Source organism: Gopherus evgoodei, chromosome 13 (assembly GCF_007399415.2).
Source record: "Gopherus evgoodei ecotype Sinaloan lineage chromosome 13, rGopEvg1_v1.p, whole genome shotgun sequence".
NCBI classification, from domain to species: domain Eukaryota; kingdom Metazoa; phylum Chordata; order Testudines; family Testudinidae; genus Gopherus; species Gopherus evgoodei.
The window spans coordinates 29,009,324-29,022,385 of record NC_044334.1 but is presented as its reverse complement, the minus strand read 5'-3'; the positions used below and the strand labels follow the sequence as shown (position 1 = coordinate 29,022,385).

General features: G+C 55.5%; 1 protein-coding gene across 1 annotated transcript in view; it reads right to left on the bottom strand.

The window, feature by feature from the left end:
* POLE (DNA polymerase epsilon, catalytic subunit) overlaps positions 1–13,062 on the bottom strand; it is a 37,989-nt gene that overhangs the window by 11,347 nt on the left and 13,580 nt on the right. Inside the window, exons 20-32 of the mRNA XM_030583112.1 lie at positions 12,829–12,974; positions 11,310–11,458; positions 10,773–10,865; positions 10,384–10,528; positions 9,186–9,343; positions 4,674–4,869; positions 3,298–3,512; positions 2,950–3,052; positions 2,680–2,760; positions 2,454–2,576; positions 2,105–2,323; positions 1,625–1,834; positions 564–707 (exon numbers count right to left, since the gene is read on the bottom strand). Coding sequence (XP_030438972.1) covers positions 564–707; positions 1,625–1,834; positions 2,105–2,323; positions 2,454–2,576; positions 2,680–2,760; positions 2,950–3,052; positions 3,298–3,512; positions 4,674–4,869; positions 9,186–9,343; positions 10,384–10,528; positions 10,773–10,865; positions 11,310–11,458; positions 12,829–12,974 — 1,982 coding nt within the window. The remainder of the gene's footprint in view (positions 1–563; positions 708–1,624; positions 1,835–2,104; positions 2,324–2,453; positions 2,577–2,679; positions 2,761–2,949; positions 3,053–3,297; positions 3,513–4,673; positions 4,870–9,185; positions 9,344–10,383; positions 10,529–10,772; positions 10,866–11,309; positions 11,459–12,828; positions 12,975–13,062) is intronic.

Sequence of the window (13,062 nt, the reverse complement as noted above, 5' to 3'; positions counted from 1 at the left end):
GGGGGCTGCGGGTTGGGATTGATGAGCACGGGCAGGGCTGGGATAGCAGGGGCTGTGGATCAGGACTGAGGGGTGCTGGCAGAGCTGGGGGGCAGGGCTGGAATGGCAGGGGATGTGGGCAGGGACTGAGGGGTGCTCGCTGAGTAGTAGGGAGGGACATGGGCAGGGCTGGGACAGCAGGGGCTGTGGGTCAGGACTGAGAGGCGCTGGCCGAGCAGTGGCGGGGGCAGGGCTGGGACAGCAGGGGCCACGGAGCAGGACTGAGGGGCAGGGCTGGGACAGCAGGGGCTGTGGGTCAGGACTGAGGGGGGCTGGCAGAGCTGGGGGGTGGGGCTGGGACAGCAGGGGCTGTGGGTCAGGACTGAGGGGGGCTGGCCGAGCTGGGAGACAGGGATGGGACAGCACGGGCTGTGGGTCAGGACTGATGGGCGCTGGCCGAGCTGGGTAGAGGGCCCCGCACAGCACACTGTCTGAACTTGGCCTCTAGCTGATAGGATTTCCCTCCCCGGGCAGTTGACTCGTTGCCCGTGTGCAGCCAGCGGAGCTGAGATCGCTCCCCTCACCTTCCGGTAGGTGGCTCCCTCCTCTGGCTTGGCCACCCGCTGGTTGACATAGAAGACACGTGGGACGCTCAGCTTCATGCAGTGCAGGTCGCTCCCGATGACAGCCCACAGCCTGAACAGGCCTGGCTGGCTGGTCTCAGCAACCTGCAGGCGGGAAGGCGGCTCAGAGGCCCGGTGGGAGGCAGCGCGCAGTGTTACTCACTCTTCCCCCAGGGGCTTGTAGGGCCCCCTGCTCAGGATACCCGACCCCAACCCCGGGCACCTGCCTCGAGAGAACGCCGCTCCCTCTGGGGCCGCCAGCCACACTGGATGTTTTCTCAACCTTGGGACTTAAGAGGCAGGGGTGTTCTGGCCATACCATGCCTTCACCCCCCTGATCCCCTGCATGTGCTCAGTTACTGCCCCCCAGGGGTGCTCTCTTCCTGGGCCTGGAGGCCAAACCCTCCTAGCTCAAATCCAGGCCCTGAGCCAGGGGAGATCCCCACTGAACTCTGCTCCCAGGGAGCCTCCAGTCCATGACACTGCTTCTGAAAGGAGCTGTGCACATGCCACCAGGGCCGTCTGCTCGGAGCCTGTGACGAGGGCCAGCAGATCCTTGCCAGTGCCGGCCCCTGGCTAGGCATTCTGTGCTAGGGCAAGGTGCGGATCACTGTCACACACTCAGGCTGCAGTTCCAGGCCAGCCAGGGGCTTTCAAAGGCCACGACGGGCACTGCAGCAGCAAGAGGCTGGGTGCCCAAACGCAAGGAGCAGCTCACAGTCCAGGCCAAGGTCCAGACACCTTTTTCCTCCCCGCCCCAGTCAGCTGGGCTCAATGGCAGCACCACAGGGGATGAGCCGGGTTGTCCCACCCAGAAATCCTGGCCAAGGACAATGGGTAGAGCCCCCTGTCTGCCAGGGGAGCTAGTGTCCATAAAGAGCCACCTGGCCCTTGGGCTGGGAGGTCCCGCCTGGTCCACCTGGGATTCACCAGCTTGGGAGTCTGCAGGAGGGATTTCCAAGCAGAGGCTGAGCACCCGTGACGGACTCAGCAGAAACAGCCCACCTCCTGCTGCCTGGTACCTGCACGATCTGCCAGGGCAGGTCCAAGATGCTGCGCGCTGTCCTGCGCAGGTAGCTGCTGAGCCCCTTGGAGGACCCATCCCGGATCACGCCCCCACCCAGCACCACCTCACCATCCTCCAGCCGCCGCTTCTTCCGGCGGGCCTGGCGCTGCCGTGCCTGCAGCTCCCACTTCTTCTTGTGGTACCGGAGCCAGGCCAGGCGCTCCTCCTGGGGGGAGAGTAAAGGGGGGTGACTGGGGTGAGGATCATGGAGGTATTAGCTGCAAAGACACCCAGCACGGTCAGGGCAATCCCCTGAGATATGGATATGTGCTACCACCCAGCCCCTCCAACTCCCCAGCCAGGACAGGCTCTGGGGCGTGGCTATGGAGCTGGGCTAAGCCTGCCCTTCCCCGTCCCCTCAACGCTGACCCCTCTGCTCCCCAGACAAGTGAGCATCTCACAGGTATTGCCCTGCCTCCCACCGGAGCATCTTTACCTTGGTGGTGCCAGTGGGCGGGGGCGGGCCCAGGATCTCCCGCCAGGACTGGGTCAGCTCCAGGTTCTGAGACATCTCCTGGCTCTCCCCTGTCACCAGGACCCGCTTGCGCTTACTGGCGATAGGAACCGACGGCTGCACAGGCTTGGAAGCCCCAAAATCCTCCATGTCGGCAACCTGTGTGCAGGGGGCGCCCTCCTGAGGCTGGTTGGCAGTGACCTGGGGTGGGAACAAGGGCAGGGGGGCTCAGCCGTGGTGGCCAGGGTGTGGGAACAGACAGGGCCCCACGTGGCCTAGGCAAACAGCATTGGCCAGTCCCTCTGCTGTGTCTCAGCCCTACCCCCATTACCTGTCTCTTGCCTTCACTAGTAAACAGCTCGTTGATTTTCTTCTGCTTGTACACGTCGTTCTTCTCCAGGAGCTTCTTGTGCAGCCAGTCTGGGTGTCGGACGCGGGGCACAGGGTTCTTCACCTGCAAGGACATGGCCTGTCACGCCAGCCACATTGGGAGAGGGCAGGGACCCGGCCCTTCCAGGCTCAGGGCCCAGCCGCTCCAGGCCCAGCTGCTCTCTCACCTGCTGCAGTGCCGCAGGGATGGTGATGATCTTCTGGATGGTGCTGCCTAGTCTCTCGATGTAGTAGTCCCAGTCCAGGATCTGGGTGCAGGGACAGGGTGACAGTTAGCACTGGGGAAGGCAGAGCAGCAGGCTCCCTAGCTATGCCTTGCTGAGGCACAGCTGCAGGGAGTTTGGGTTCGCACAGCCCCTCTGTGCCCGTGTACTAGCCACACCCCTTGTCGGGTGCCAGTGATGGGCAGTCGGTACCGGTGTCTCTGGATCACTTACCGTCCGGATGTTGAAGTCCTGCAGGGATGGGCTCTTCAGCCATTTCCGGAGGTAGTGCTTCCGCACGGTGAGTTCGGCTTGGAAGATGGCCAGCGGGATGGCCCTGGAACACATGAGAGCACTCATCACCCACTGGACGCTGGCAGCACAAAACTCCCTCCCCGAGCACGCAGGGAGGCCATCATGGCTCGTTCCCCTCCCCAGAGCATCCCATTAGGGCTCATTGCAGCAGGCAGATACAGGCTCCATCTTACCCCCATGCCTTCATTATGGTCTGCCCCCGCCGGCAGAGACTTCTCACCACAGGCCCTCTGTGGTGAGCCCCAGTGCCTCTCAAAGTAGATTTACCTCTCGGTAACAGGGGACCCTTCCGGTTTCTTGGAGATGATGAATCGACAGCTCAACCCAGCATCCTTCACCATCTGATCCCCCAGGAACTCGGCCAGGCGCTTGGCCGTGCTGATGGAGGTGGATTTCTGCTCCCCATAATCCTCCAGCTTGCGGGACATGGAGCGGTTCTCGGAAATCAACTCAAATAACTCAGAGTCTGGCATGTTGGCAGCCTGGGGAGAGAAAGTGTCTGTGGGATCCCTATTGCTATTAGCTAGTGCTGCAGGAACATACGGTCCTCCATAGGGGGCGCTATACGAGCCATGCTCTGCCACAGAGCTTACAATCTAAGGCATACTGAGAACACACTGACTACAGCTTGGCTCGCTGGTGGGTTTGTGTCTGGGGACGGCCCTGTTTTACACTGTCATGTTATGGCAATTCAGGGGTGTTTATCATCCTGATCAGGCACAAGAGTGGCCACTGGAAGCTCCCAAGTGTCCCTTGGGGACCCTGTGTCCCCTTTGTTTCTTAGGGTTATCCACTCTGCCCAATTTCTTGGCTTTGTCCATGTCAGCGCTCTCCGATTCTGACCCAGGGAAGGTGGCCAGACTCCACAGAGCCCCACTGGCCACATCCTACCCTGCAAGGACCCCACAAAATGAACCCAGTGAGAGCTGAGCAGCACTGCCTTGCCAGGAGAACTCACAGAAGAATCAGAGCTGCTGCAAAGAGACGTTTACTTAACCTTCTGATTCCATCCTTCGGAAACGTCTCTTATGGGGTTGGCCAAGGCTAAGTGTGTTCGACCAGGTCTTCCTCCTCCTCCACAGGCAGAGATCAGGACACCCAGTCTGACACCACCACTTCCCTGACAACAGCCTGATGTCAAACATAGGGCTCTGACCTCCCTACAGGATGGGGAGAGGGGAAACCAGGCTCCTGGCTCTGCCTTGCTACGTGTCTTTGAGACGGTCACTCCCTAGCTATCAAAGAGGAGTGGATGGGAATGACCTAGTGACCCAGCTCTGGGGAGGGGGCTATACTCATCCCGGGATGGGAGCTGCTGGAGAAGAAGGGCAAATATTAGCCCAACACGGACAACAGCAGCCAAGAGAGTGCCGCAAACACAGGCCGCCGACAGCTCCTGTTCTCCTCCCAAGTCAGGGGCAGCAGAGAGAACCAAAGCCATAGAGCTGGGAAGGCCCTTGGGGAAACAAGGGGACAAGCGGGTCGCTGGAGAGAACATCCGTCCTCCCCTTGCTGCTCTCCCTTAGCTCCTGACGGCAGGGCATTCACCAGTGCATACCTTGTCCTCCCATCCAGGGGGTTGCACCCATCTCCACTCCTGGGCCCACACTGCAGCACAGAGAAGCAAGAGGCTGGGCACTCACCTTGCTGTAAAGCACATCCAGCCAGTAGTCGGCCACCTTGGCCACGGAGGCGTAGACCTCCTCCAGCGTGGTGCCCTTCAGGAAGGACTCGAACACTGACGACTGGAAGATCTTAACTAGCTGCAGCTCCCCACGCCGCTTCACTTCAAATCCCTTCAGCTCAGCCAGGGACCCGTCCTCATTGAACACCGCGTACCTGGGAGACAGCGCTCGTGAGAAACCGCCCAGCACTCCATGGCATGTCCTTTCCCTGCCAGTGGAGATGGGCCTCGCTGTGCTCCTAGACACCCCCAGCCGCATTGCCAGGCTAGCCAAGGACTAGGGTGCTTGAAAATAAACCCAGATTCACGCAGCTCAAAGTCAAGGTGCTGAGCGGTAACAGAGCCCTGCTCCACAGAGCTGCTAGCCAGGAGCGTTTCTCACCAGAACGCTGCAAGTAAGGAAGGGCTGTCAGGAGTTGTGTGGGACAGAACAGGCAGGGGGTGGATACTGAACGGGACACTGCTCCATGCCTAGGGAGCAGGGAGAAGTCGACGGTGCAGGATGGGGGTGAGAAACGCAGGGCAGAGCCCTGGAGAGTTTCCCAGGGGAGGATGAGGAAGCTGCCTGCTTGTGAAGGGGCAGAAGAAGCTGATGGCGTAATCAGAGAGGAGAGATGCTGTAGCATCACTAGTTAAAAGGACACATCCCTCCAACGGTCAGCCCTGGCTCTCTCTGCAGTTTGCATCCCTTGCCCCAGCCAATCACCAGTGCACATGAGTGCACACAAACCAGCTTGAAACCTCCCAGGGCCATGCTCTCCAAGCAAGCTGGGCACATGGAGCAGAGGTCATGAGTATCCACATCACTCTGAAGATGCCAAAGGAGGGTCAGTCCCACACCGGAGCATGCAGGGGAGTGTGAATGCAGAGAATTATGGAAGGCCCTCCACCATCCATGTGACTATGAAACATGTTGGTAGGGCTTCTGGGCAGCAGTTGGTTCAATGTGTGATAGGCCAAAGTGCCCACCCAGATCAGCAACTGCACCTGCCCCTATCCTGCAGCTATTTGGTCTCAAGGAGCCCAGGGTGCTCGACATCACACAGGTTTCCATGGTGATGGACTGTACTGGAGCAGGACGGAGCAGGAAAAGGCTGCAAGTTACTTGTGAACAGGAACTGAGCAGGGTTGAGCAAGGAGATGGCCCTTCAGTTTAACAGGCATTCGCAGGCCCGACTGGATTCCCTGAATAGGAAAATGAGATGGGAAGGCAGAGGTGAATTTTATCGTGATGTAAATGCAACACCCACAGCAGGAAAAGAAGATGGCGGGCATGAGCATGAAGTTGCATTGCTGCTAAAGCTGAAGGCAAGCCAGGTTCTTACAGCAACTTGCTATCTCCTTGTACATCAAAGACGAGAGTCAGAATCAAATCGGAGCAGTTACAACAGTACAAATATATCCACCAACCTCAGCGGTGCCAAGGAAGAAATTGACAAACTTTATAAAGATCTACAGAAAACTATACAAGGAGTTTCAAGAGATTTTAAAGCAAAAGTAGGATCGGACTGGAATTCCTGGGCTGGAGCAATAGACAGAGGTAGATGAAGAAAACAGAAGAGGAGAAAGGCAGAAATTTAGTAGCCTAAGTAACAGCCTGGTGATAACGAACACACTATTTCAACAAAGAAGGTGGCAGGGGAAGTGGACATGGATATCACCTGAGGGGCAAATGAAGAACATGACAGACTTTGTACTTGTGAACTGCAGATATAAATCAAGTGTGGAGATCATCTGAGGCTGTTATCAGATCAGATCATAAATTAGTCCTGGCATCAATGAGGTTGAGGCTGAGAGAAATCTAAAAAGTGCCAAAATCCAAGATTCATGATGCAGACAAATTGAGAGAGCTGGACATCAGGAAAGACTAAAAAGACATCATGTGGAAAAACATCATGTCCCTGCTAAAAGAAGAAATGAATGTTGAAGAGACATGGGAACCGCGTACAAAATGGGATTATGAGAGTGGGTGAATAAGCGTTGGGTGCAAGGCCAAAGGCGGATAGCAGATTAAATGCTTCAGTACAGTGACAAGTGTAGGAAGCTAACGGAGAATGAAAAGGATGATGTAAGTTTAAAAGCAGAGTACAATTGGCTGACCAGAGACACAAAACAGGAAGCAAAGAGACAAAAGAAACTGGAGAAGAGAACAATGTAAGGAAACAGAAGAATCCACAAAGAGAAATGTGACACAACTGTTATATTTCAATACAAGAGAAATTAGTAATATAGGGGGACAGATGAGATGAGGATGTCAGCAGTGAAAGATAAGTGTGGAATGGTAACTGGGGGTGAATAAGCAAAGAGTAAACAATGGAAAGACCACTTTGAAGAGCTGTACCACATGCAGAACACGTGGGGGAAACCTCCTGGAGAAGCTCCTCAGCACAAACCAGGGAGAACAGATGCTGGAATTCTTAGAAGTAGCGAAAGATCTTGATAGGCAGTTTGAAAAGGAAAAAGGTGCCGACGTATGCTCAGAGCTGCTGCAAGCAGGCAAGGAACACACGGTGAAGGTGATGCACAAGCCAGGCATGGGTCTACACGCAGCAAGAGCCAAGCAAACGGGGAGAAGCGATAATAGGACTGATATGAAGAATCAGCTCATTGAGTGTGCCAGGAAAGCATTCCCCAATGCACTGCAGACAAGAACGAAGTCGTCTATGGAAGCAGCGCTTGCAGAGAAATGGGCTGGATTTCGACCAGGATGAATGAAGCACAATAGATCAGTTATTTGTGATGAGCCAGATATCAGACAAGTACCTAGAACAAAGCCAAATCTGCCACAACAGACTTCAGAGTCTTGATCGCATTTGGCAGAGGGTTATGGCAAGCTATGAGAACGTGTGGCATCCATGAAGAATGGAGCAAACATCCACAGCAAGTTTTTGCGTGTGGTGAGAGCAGAAAAGAAGCAGATGGAATGGTGCAGGGAATCTGTAGAAGTGAGACAAGGATGGACGCTCTCATCAGATCTTGGTACTGGATGCAGTCACAGTTGTAGCACTGATAGATGAAATGGGAGGAGACATGTTACATGGTAGGACAGTGCGTGGCCTTCAATTCGTGGAGGATACTGACTCACAGCATTGACCTAGGATGATTTATAGAGAATAAGTGATGAGGTCAACTGGGACAGCAGAACATTTGGCTTGAAGATCAGCATAGAGAAGACTGGAAGACAAGAGAAAGAGGTAAAGATCAAACTCGGAGGAGAAAGAACTAGAACAAACAGTGTACCTTGGAGGACTAGTATTGAAGAATGAGATTTGGGAAGATAATAAAAAGACGACTCTGTCTAGCTGTTACCATATTGGGATAACTCTATATCTTGCAGAAGGGTAAAGACATTTTGATAAAAGCAGAAGTCAACGTATCTGAGGCTCCCTCATGCCAATACTGCTGGAGTATGAGAAAAGCTGATGAACAAAAGATCTTGCCTGCAGAAATGAACTGGCTGAGGGGAAAATGGAAAACTGCAGAAAACAAACAAAGAGAAGAAAATGGTTAGGGCAAGAAATAACACTGTTACAGAAGATTCAAGAAAGACAATGACGGTTTGGACACTTCAGGAAGGATACCATACATGGGGATACGTACCAGAGTGCAAGGAACTAGAAACAGAGGAAGACCAAGGATGCATTGGATAGACACGGTGAAGAATGACACGGAACAGAGAGGATTAAAGATCACCAAAACCATGAAGCCGGTACAAGACAAAGTGGTGGAAAGACATCATTTGGGCCTTGTTGTTGCTGCTGAGATGACAGATGGGAAATCCAGGAGAAGAACGGCCACAGCACATCCCTGGGGCCAGGTTAGTGGGATTCAAACAAGGATCAGATATTTGTGTGGCTCAGGAGAACAGCAGAGTTACAGGGAATTGGAAGGGATCTAAGCCAAAGGCTCTGAGCCATGCTCTCCTCACTAGGAAGGTGTATTTTGTAACTGCACGTTGTGAGTTTCCTTGCTCTGTCCTCTGAAGGACACTAGACCAGATGGGTCACTGGTCTAAGCCCATCTGGCCATTCCTACACTCCTAGGTTTCAGAGGGATTGCCTGGGCTGCAAGTCAAGGGAGAATAGGGTCCAACATAACTCAGAAGATTCCGTGGCTGTAACATGGAGGCTGCCCAGTTAAAATCTCTGCCAGCAAACCTATGAGCTAAGACTGCCTCCCAGCAATGCTAGGCACTCTTCTGGCCTACTGGCACGTTTGACAACTGTGGTTCACCCCCAGGAATGTAACAGTAGAAGATGCTCCCTAGGCCAGGCTCACGCCCCTGTACTGCTGGTGAAGTCAGTTCAGTCTCATTCACATTGCAGCTGGAATCTGGACTGTTGCATTTCCTGAGTTCTGTGCAGCGCTGAGCAGGTAAGGAAGCAGGGACTGGCTTGCTTCACACCCCATTAGACTAGGAGAGCACAAACAGCCAACCTGCTCACCTCCTTCTGAGTAAAGTGACACTCACCGTTTCTTCAGTTTCTTGCCCTCCTCCTTGGAGGCTGGGAGGATCATGGCCAGGTACGGCCCGTCCACTTCAAAGAAGATGCTGTTCTCTGAGCGGGTAACGTAGGTGAGCGAAGCCGGGTCCACAAGCTCCTGGTACTGATCATTCGTGAAGCCTTCCTGTAAACACAGCGCCATGGGACCACTTCACTGCACTGCTGGCTTGACAATCCGTGGGGCGAAAGGGGGACATTCCCCCAACATGCCCATCAGGAGTGACCCCCAAGTACCCGCTGCTCCCACAAATGAGCAGGGAAGGACAGCAAACACTCTCTGCTCCCTCACCAGTGTAATGGGCAACAGCCTGGCACCCCACAGACAAGCCACACTCCCCATGGCCCTAGGGTGGAGCATCGACCTGTGAGCCAGCTGAGATGCCTGACTGAGCCTTCCCTCCTGATCTGTACTTCAGCAGGACACAAAATAAAAACTTTACAAAACACCTCACTCTGGTTCCAGCCAGCAGGGGGCTGGCATGGGGCGGGCTGGACAGACAGCAGCAGGGTGCACTGGGTTTGGACCAGAGGAGGAGAGGATGGCAGAGAGCTTGTTAAAGTGGCTGTCCTGACAGAGGCATTAGCGAGGCAGTAATGGGGTATAGGCAGCCATCAGCGCCCCGCTGTGTTAGAGCGAGGAGCAGAGGTGGGCATGCTGCACTCCAGTCGCTGAAGCCAGGCTCTACGCAGGCAAACGGCAGACAGGCGAAGAGTATTGCACGGGTCCCTGGGGTCATGACGCCATTCAGCCAGCGTGCACAGATTGAAGGGAGCGTGTGCACACACATGCATTCACTAATCCTGGGCTCCTCCTCTCTATGAGCTGTCATCTGCACCATGCAGTGGGGTTCTGGGACTCTCTTCCCCACCCGCAAGGTACCAGGCTTGTGCTAACAACTCCCCAGGCTGGCACTGGGAAAGCAGCAAGTGAGGCTCCAAGGGCCTGTTCATTCGCGGTAAGACAGTACTGGAACAGAAGCTGCCGTCTGGGTGGCCCCAGTACCTGTAATTCCCAACGAAGGCAGAGCAGCCTTCACTGGCTCCATGCATGGGTGAAGGCCAAGATCACTCTCCCCTTTGGGAGAGCACGTCCGCTGGAGTCTCCTCTCCCGTCCTTCCCTCTCCACCCCCATCCCAGCTGGTCTACGCTGGGGCTGGATTTACCTTCACCAGGATGTTCAGCATGGCACCAGGATAGGAGATTGTCACCTTGGGCTTCTTTGCATTGGTCGATTTGATGACAAAGTTTTCTGGGAAGCTGTTGGGAAGGACGCACCAGATTCCGTCTGTGTCCAGCTCCAGCGGCCTCCTAGGAAGGGAGAGCACAGCTTGGCAGAGAGAAGGGCAGGGCCTTTCTGCAGAGCCCGCCCAGTTAACACAAGCAGCTGGATGGAAGAACCTACAGATGGCAGTGGCTTTGTATCCCGCATCTTGGCCATGATTCACAAGCCTTCATACAACATGTCTCACCGGGGCGGTCCTGCAGCCAAGGGCTCTCCCCTAGTCCCCCCACAGGCCCATGCCCTGGGTCGTTTACCCCCTCCGGCACTTACCCAATCTGCTCGATCAGCTCCCTGGCTTGGGTGATGATGTTTGCTCCAGTGAAGCAGACAATCCCGGCCATCTCCATAGAGTACCAGCGGGCCCTGGCGAAGGAAGGGGCCAAGTATGAACAGGAGCTGGCAGCGAGCTCATGCCAACCTTTGGGAAAAGGGTATGGCAAGGAGCCCCAGAATGGAAGATCCAAGAGCAAGAGAGTGACGCCCAGTGATGGGTTGTATCCCCTTCCCCTCTCGTGTCTTGTCTGGTCAGGCTGGAAGCTCTTCCAGGCAGGGACTGTCTATTGCTGGTTGTTCAGGGTCCAGCACAAGGGGTCTTGCTCTGGGTTGGCCTCTGCGGGCTGCCATAAGAACAGCAGTAAGGGGAGTGGTACAGGGATCACCCACAGGCTTGGAAACCAGCGAGGAGCTGGGGAAGCAGGGGCAGAATCACAGGAGTGACCCTCCCTCCTGCATCCTCTCCCAGCAGGGGTCTGGCAGGGAGGAGTGTGTGTCTAGCTCCCATCGGAGAAGGCTGCAGGCAGCACCCACCCTTTGCGCATCACGTAGCCGTAGAAGGAGTTGAGGATACACTTATGTGCCAGCTGCAAGGAGTCGTACAGGATCTCCATGTTCTTGCAGCGTTTCACTTCGGTGGCGTCTCCCATCTCTGTGGCAGCAGACAGCTTCTTCTTCCACACCTGAGAGAGACAGACAGACAGCCGCAGACGGGTCAGAAAGCTACTGCCCAGGCACTACAGACATTAGCAGCGTCCAGTTATTCCCCAAGATAACAGCCCCCAGTATGGCAAGGGTGCTTCGGGATCAATTGGGCAGACTCTACATTCCTTTCACTTGGACCTAGGGAACAAGATCTCATGCTAGATGGAGAGGAGCTTTCCTGCTTCACACTCGGCTCTGAAGGACGTGCTCCTCACAGACGTCACACAGCAGCCAAGCTGCCTCCGATCAGCTCTGCCCACATCTCACTGCACAGATGGCAGCAAGCTGTGCAGCGAGAGGAGACAGGATAAAATCCAACAGCAGAGTCACGTGGGTTGGCAGGGCCTTCTAGCCCAGCCCCATGCCTGGGGGCAGGACTGAGGCAATTACTAAAGATAAGCTGCAAAGCAAAAGATGGTTTGGGTCTTTGCAGAACCATTCTGGAGACAGACTCAAGGGTCTTTTGTTTTTTCCTACATGCATTAGGGACACCAGGTCCCAACCGCCCCCAGCTGGGGGCCCGACTGGCGTTGGGATGGACGGTGACACACAAGAGGCTGACAGCTGAGCTGCAACTCTCTGGGCCTGAAGCAAGGGGCTGCAGCGTCTTAGGCAGCGCATGGCTCAGCAAAGGGAATAAAACCAATCGATGGGCTTTGATTCCCAGCCCCCATCTCTGGGCCATTCCCTTCGAAGAGCACCCACAGCCCAGCCCCCATATCCCGTAGCTGGGACTCCAAGGCCAGCTCATCCCAGGGCCTACAGGAAAACTCCTCTTGCTGTTTTGCTCTGCTGCAGCATTTCCCTGCCTCCAGGGAGGAGGGGAGCCAATCCCGGTCCCCTTTAGAGCAGTTTGTACGTTTAGGGTCCCCCTCTCCCTCAGCCAGCTCTCAGCCTTCCCCTCCCAGCCCGGCCCTAGTCTGCAGTCCTCTCACCTCATAGCTGTCTCGGTTTAAATGTGCTGCCCCAAATTCAACCCAGGGCAAGGAAACAGGATGCCTGGGCGCAGGGTTGGCTAAATCCCAGATGAACTAAACATGCAGCCACTCAGCTCACTGGTGTAGCAACTGATTGGGTCTTGGAGCTGTTCATGCCTCACCACTGCTGCTTACCGAGTAAGATGGATCAGTGGGGAGAGCCAGGTGAGTCCCCTCGGCCCTCCCAGAACTGCCACATGGAGGGACCCGTCTCTGTTCTGAGCTTGGGTCTGATTCAGCAAGCTGGCCTCAGAGCTCCTGAGCACAGCTGCTCATGCTCAGCTTCTGGAAGCAGAGATCAGCTGTTCCAGGAAAAGGGCATTCGTGGCTCCCCCAGTGACACCCAGAGCAGAGAGATCCGACCGCCACACCTTGTGCAAGCCCTTGAACTCGTAGCGACGGTCTCTGAAGGCTCGCACGGTGTCCACGTAGAATGAGTTCTCCCGCTGGCAGATGGTGGTGATGCGCTCCTCCACCTTGGTGACGTGCAGCTTCTTATAGGCCTTGCGGCAGTAATCTGTGCCGGAGAGAGCAGAAGCAGCTTAGCCAGAGACCAGCATGCCCACACGGACGCTCACCCCAACTGGTGGGCACAGGAGGATGGC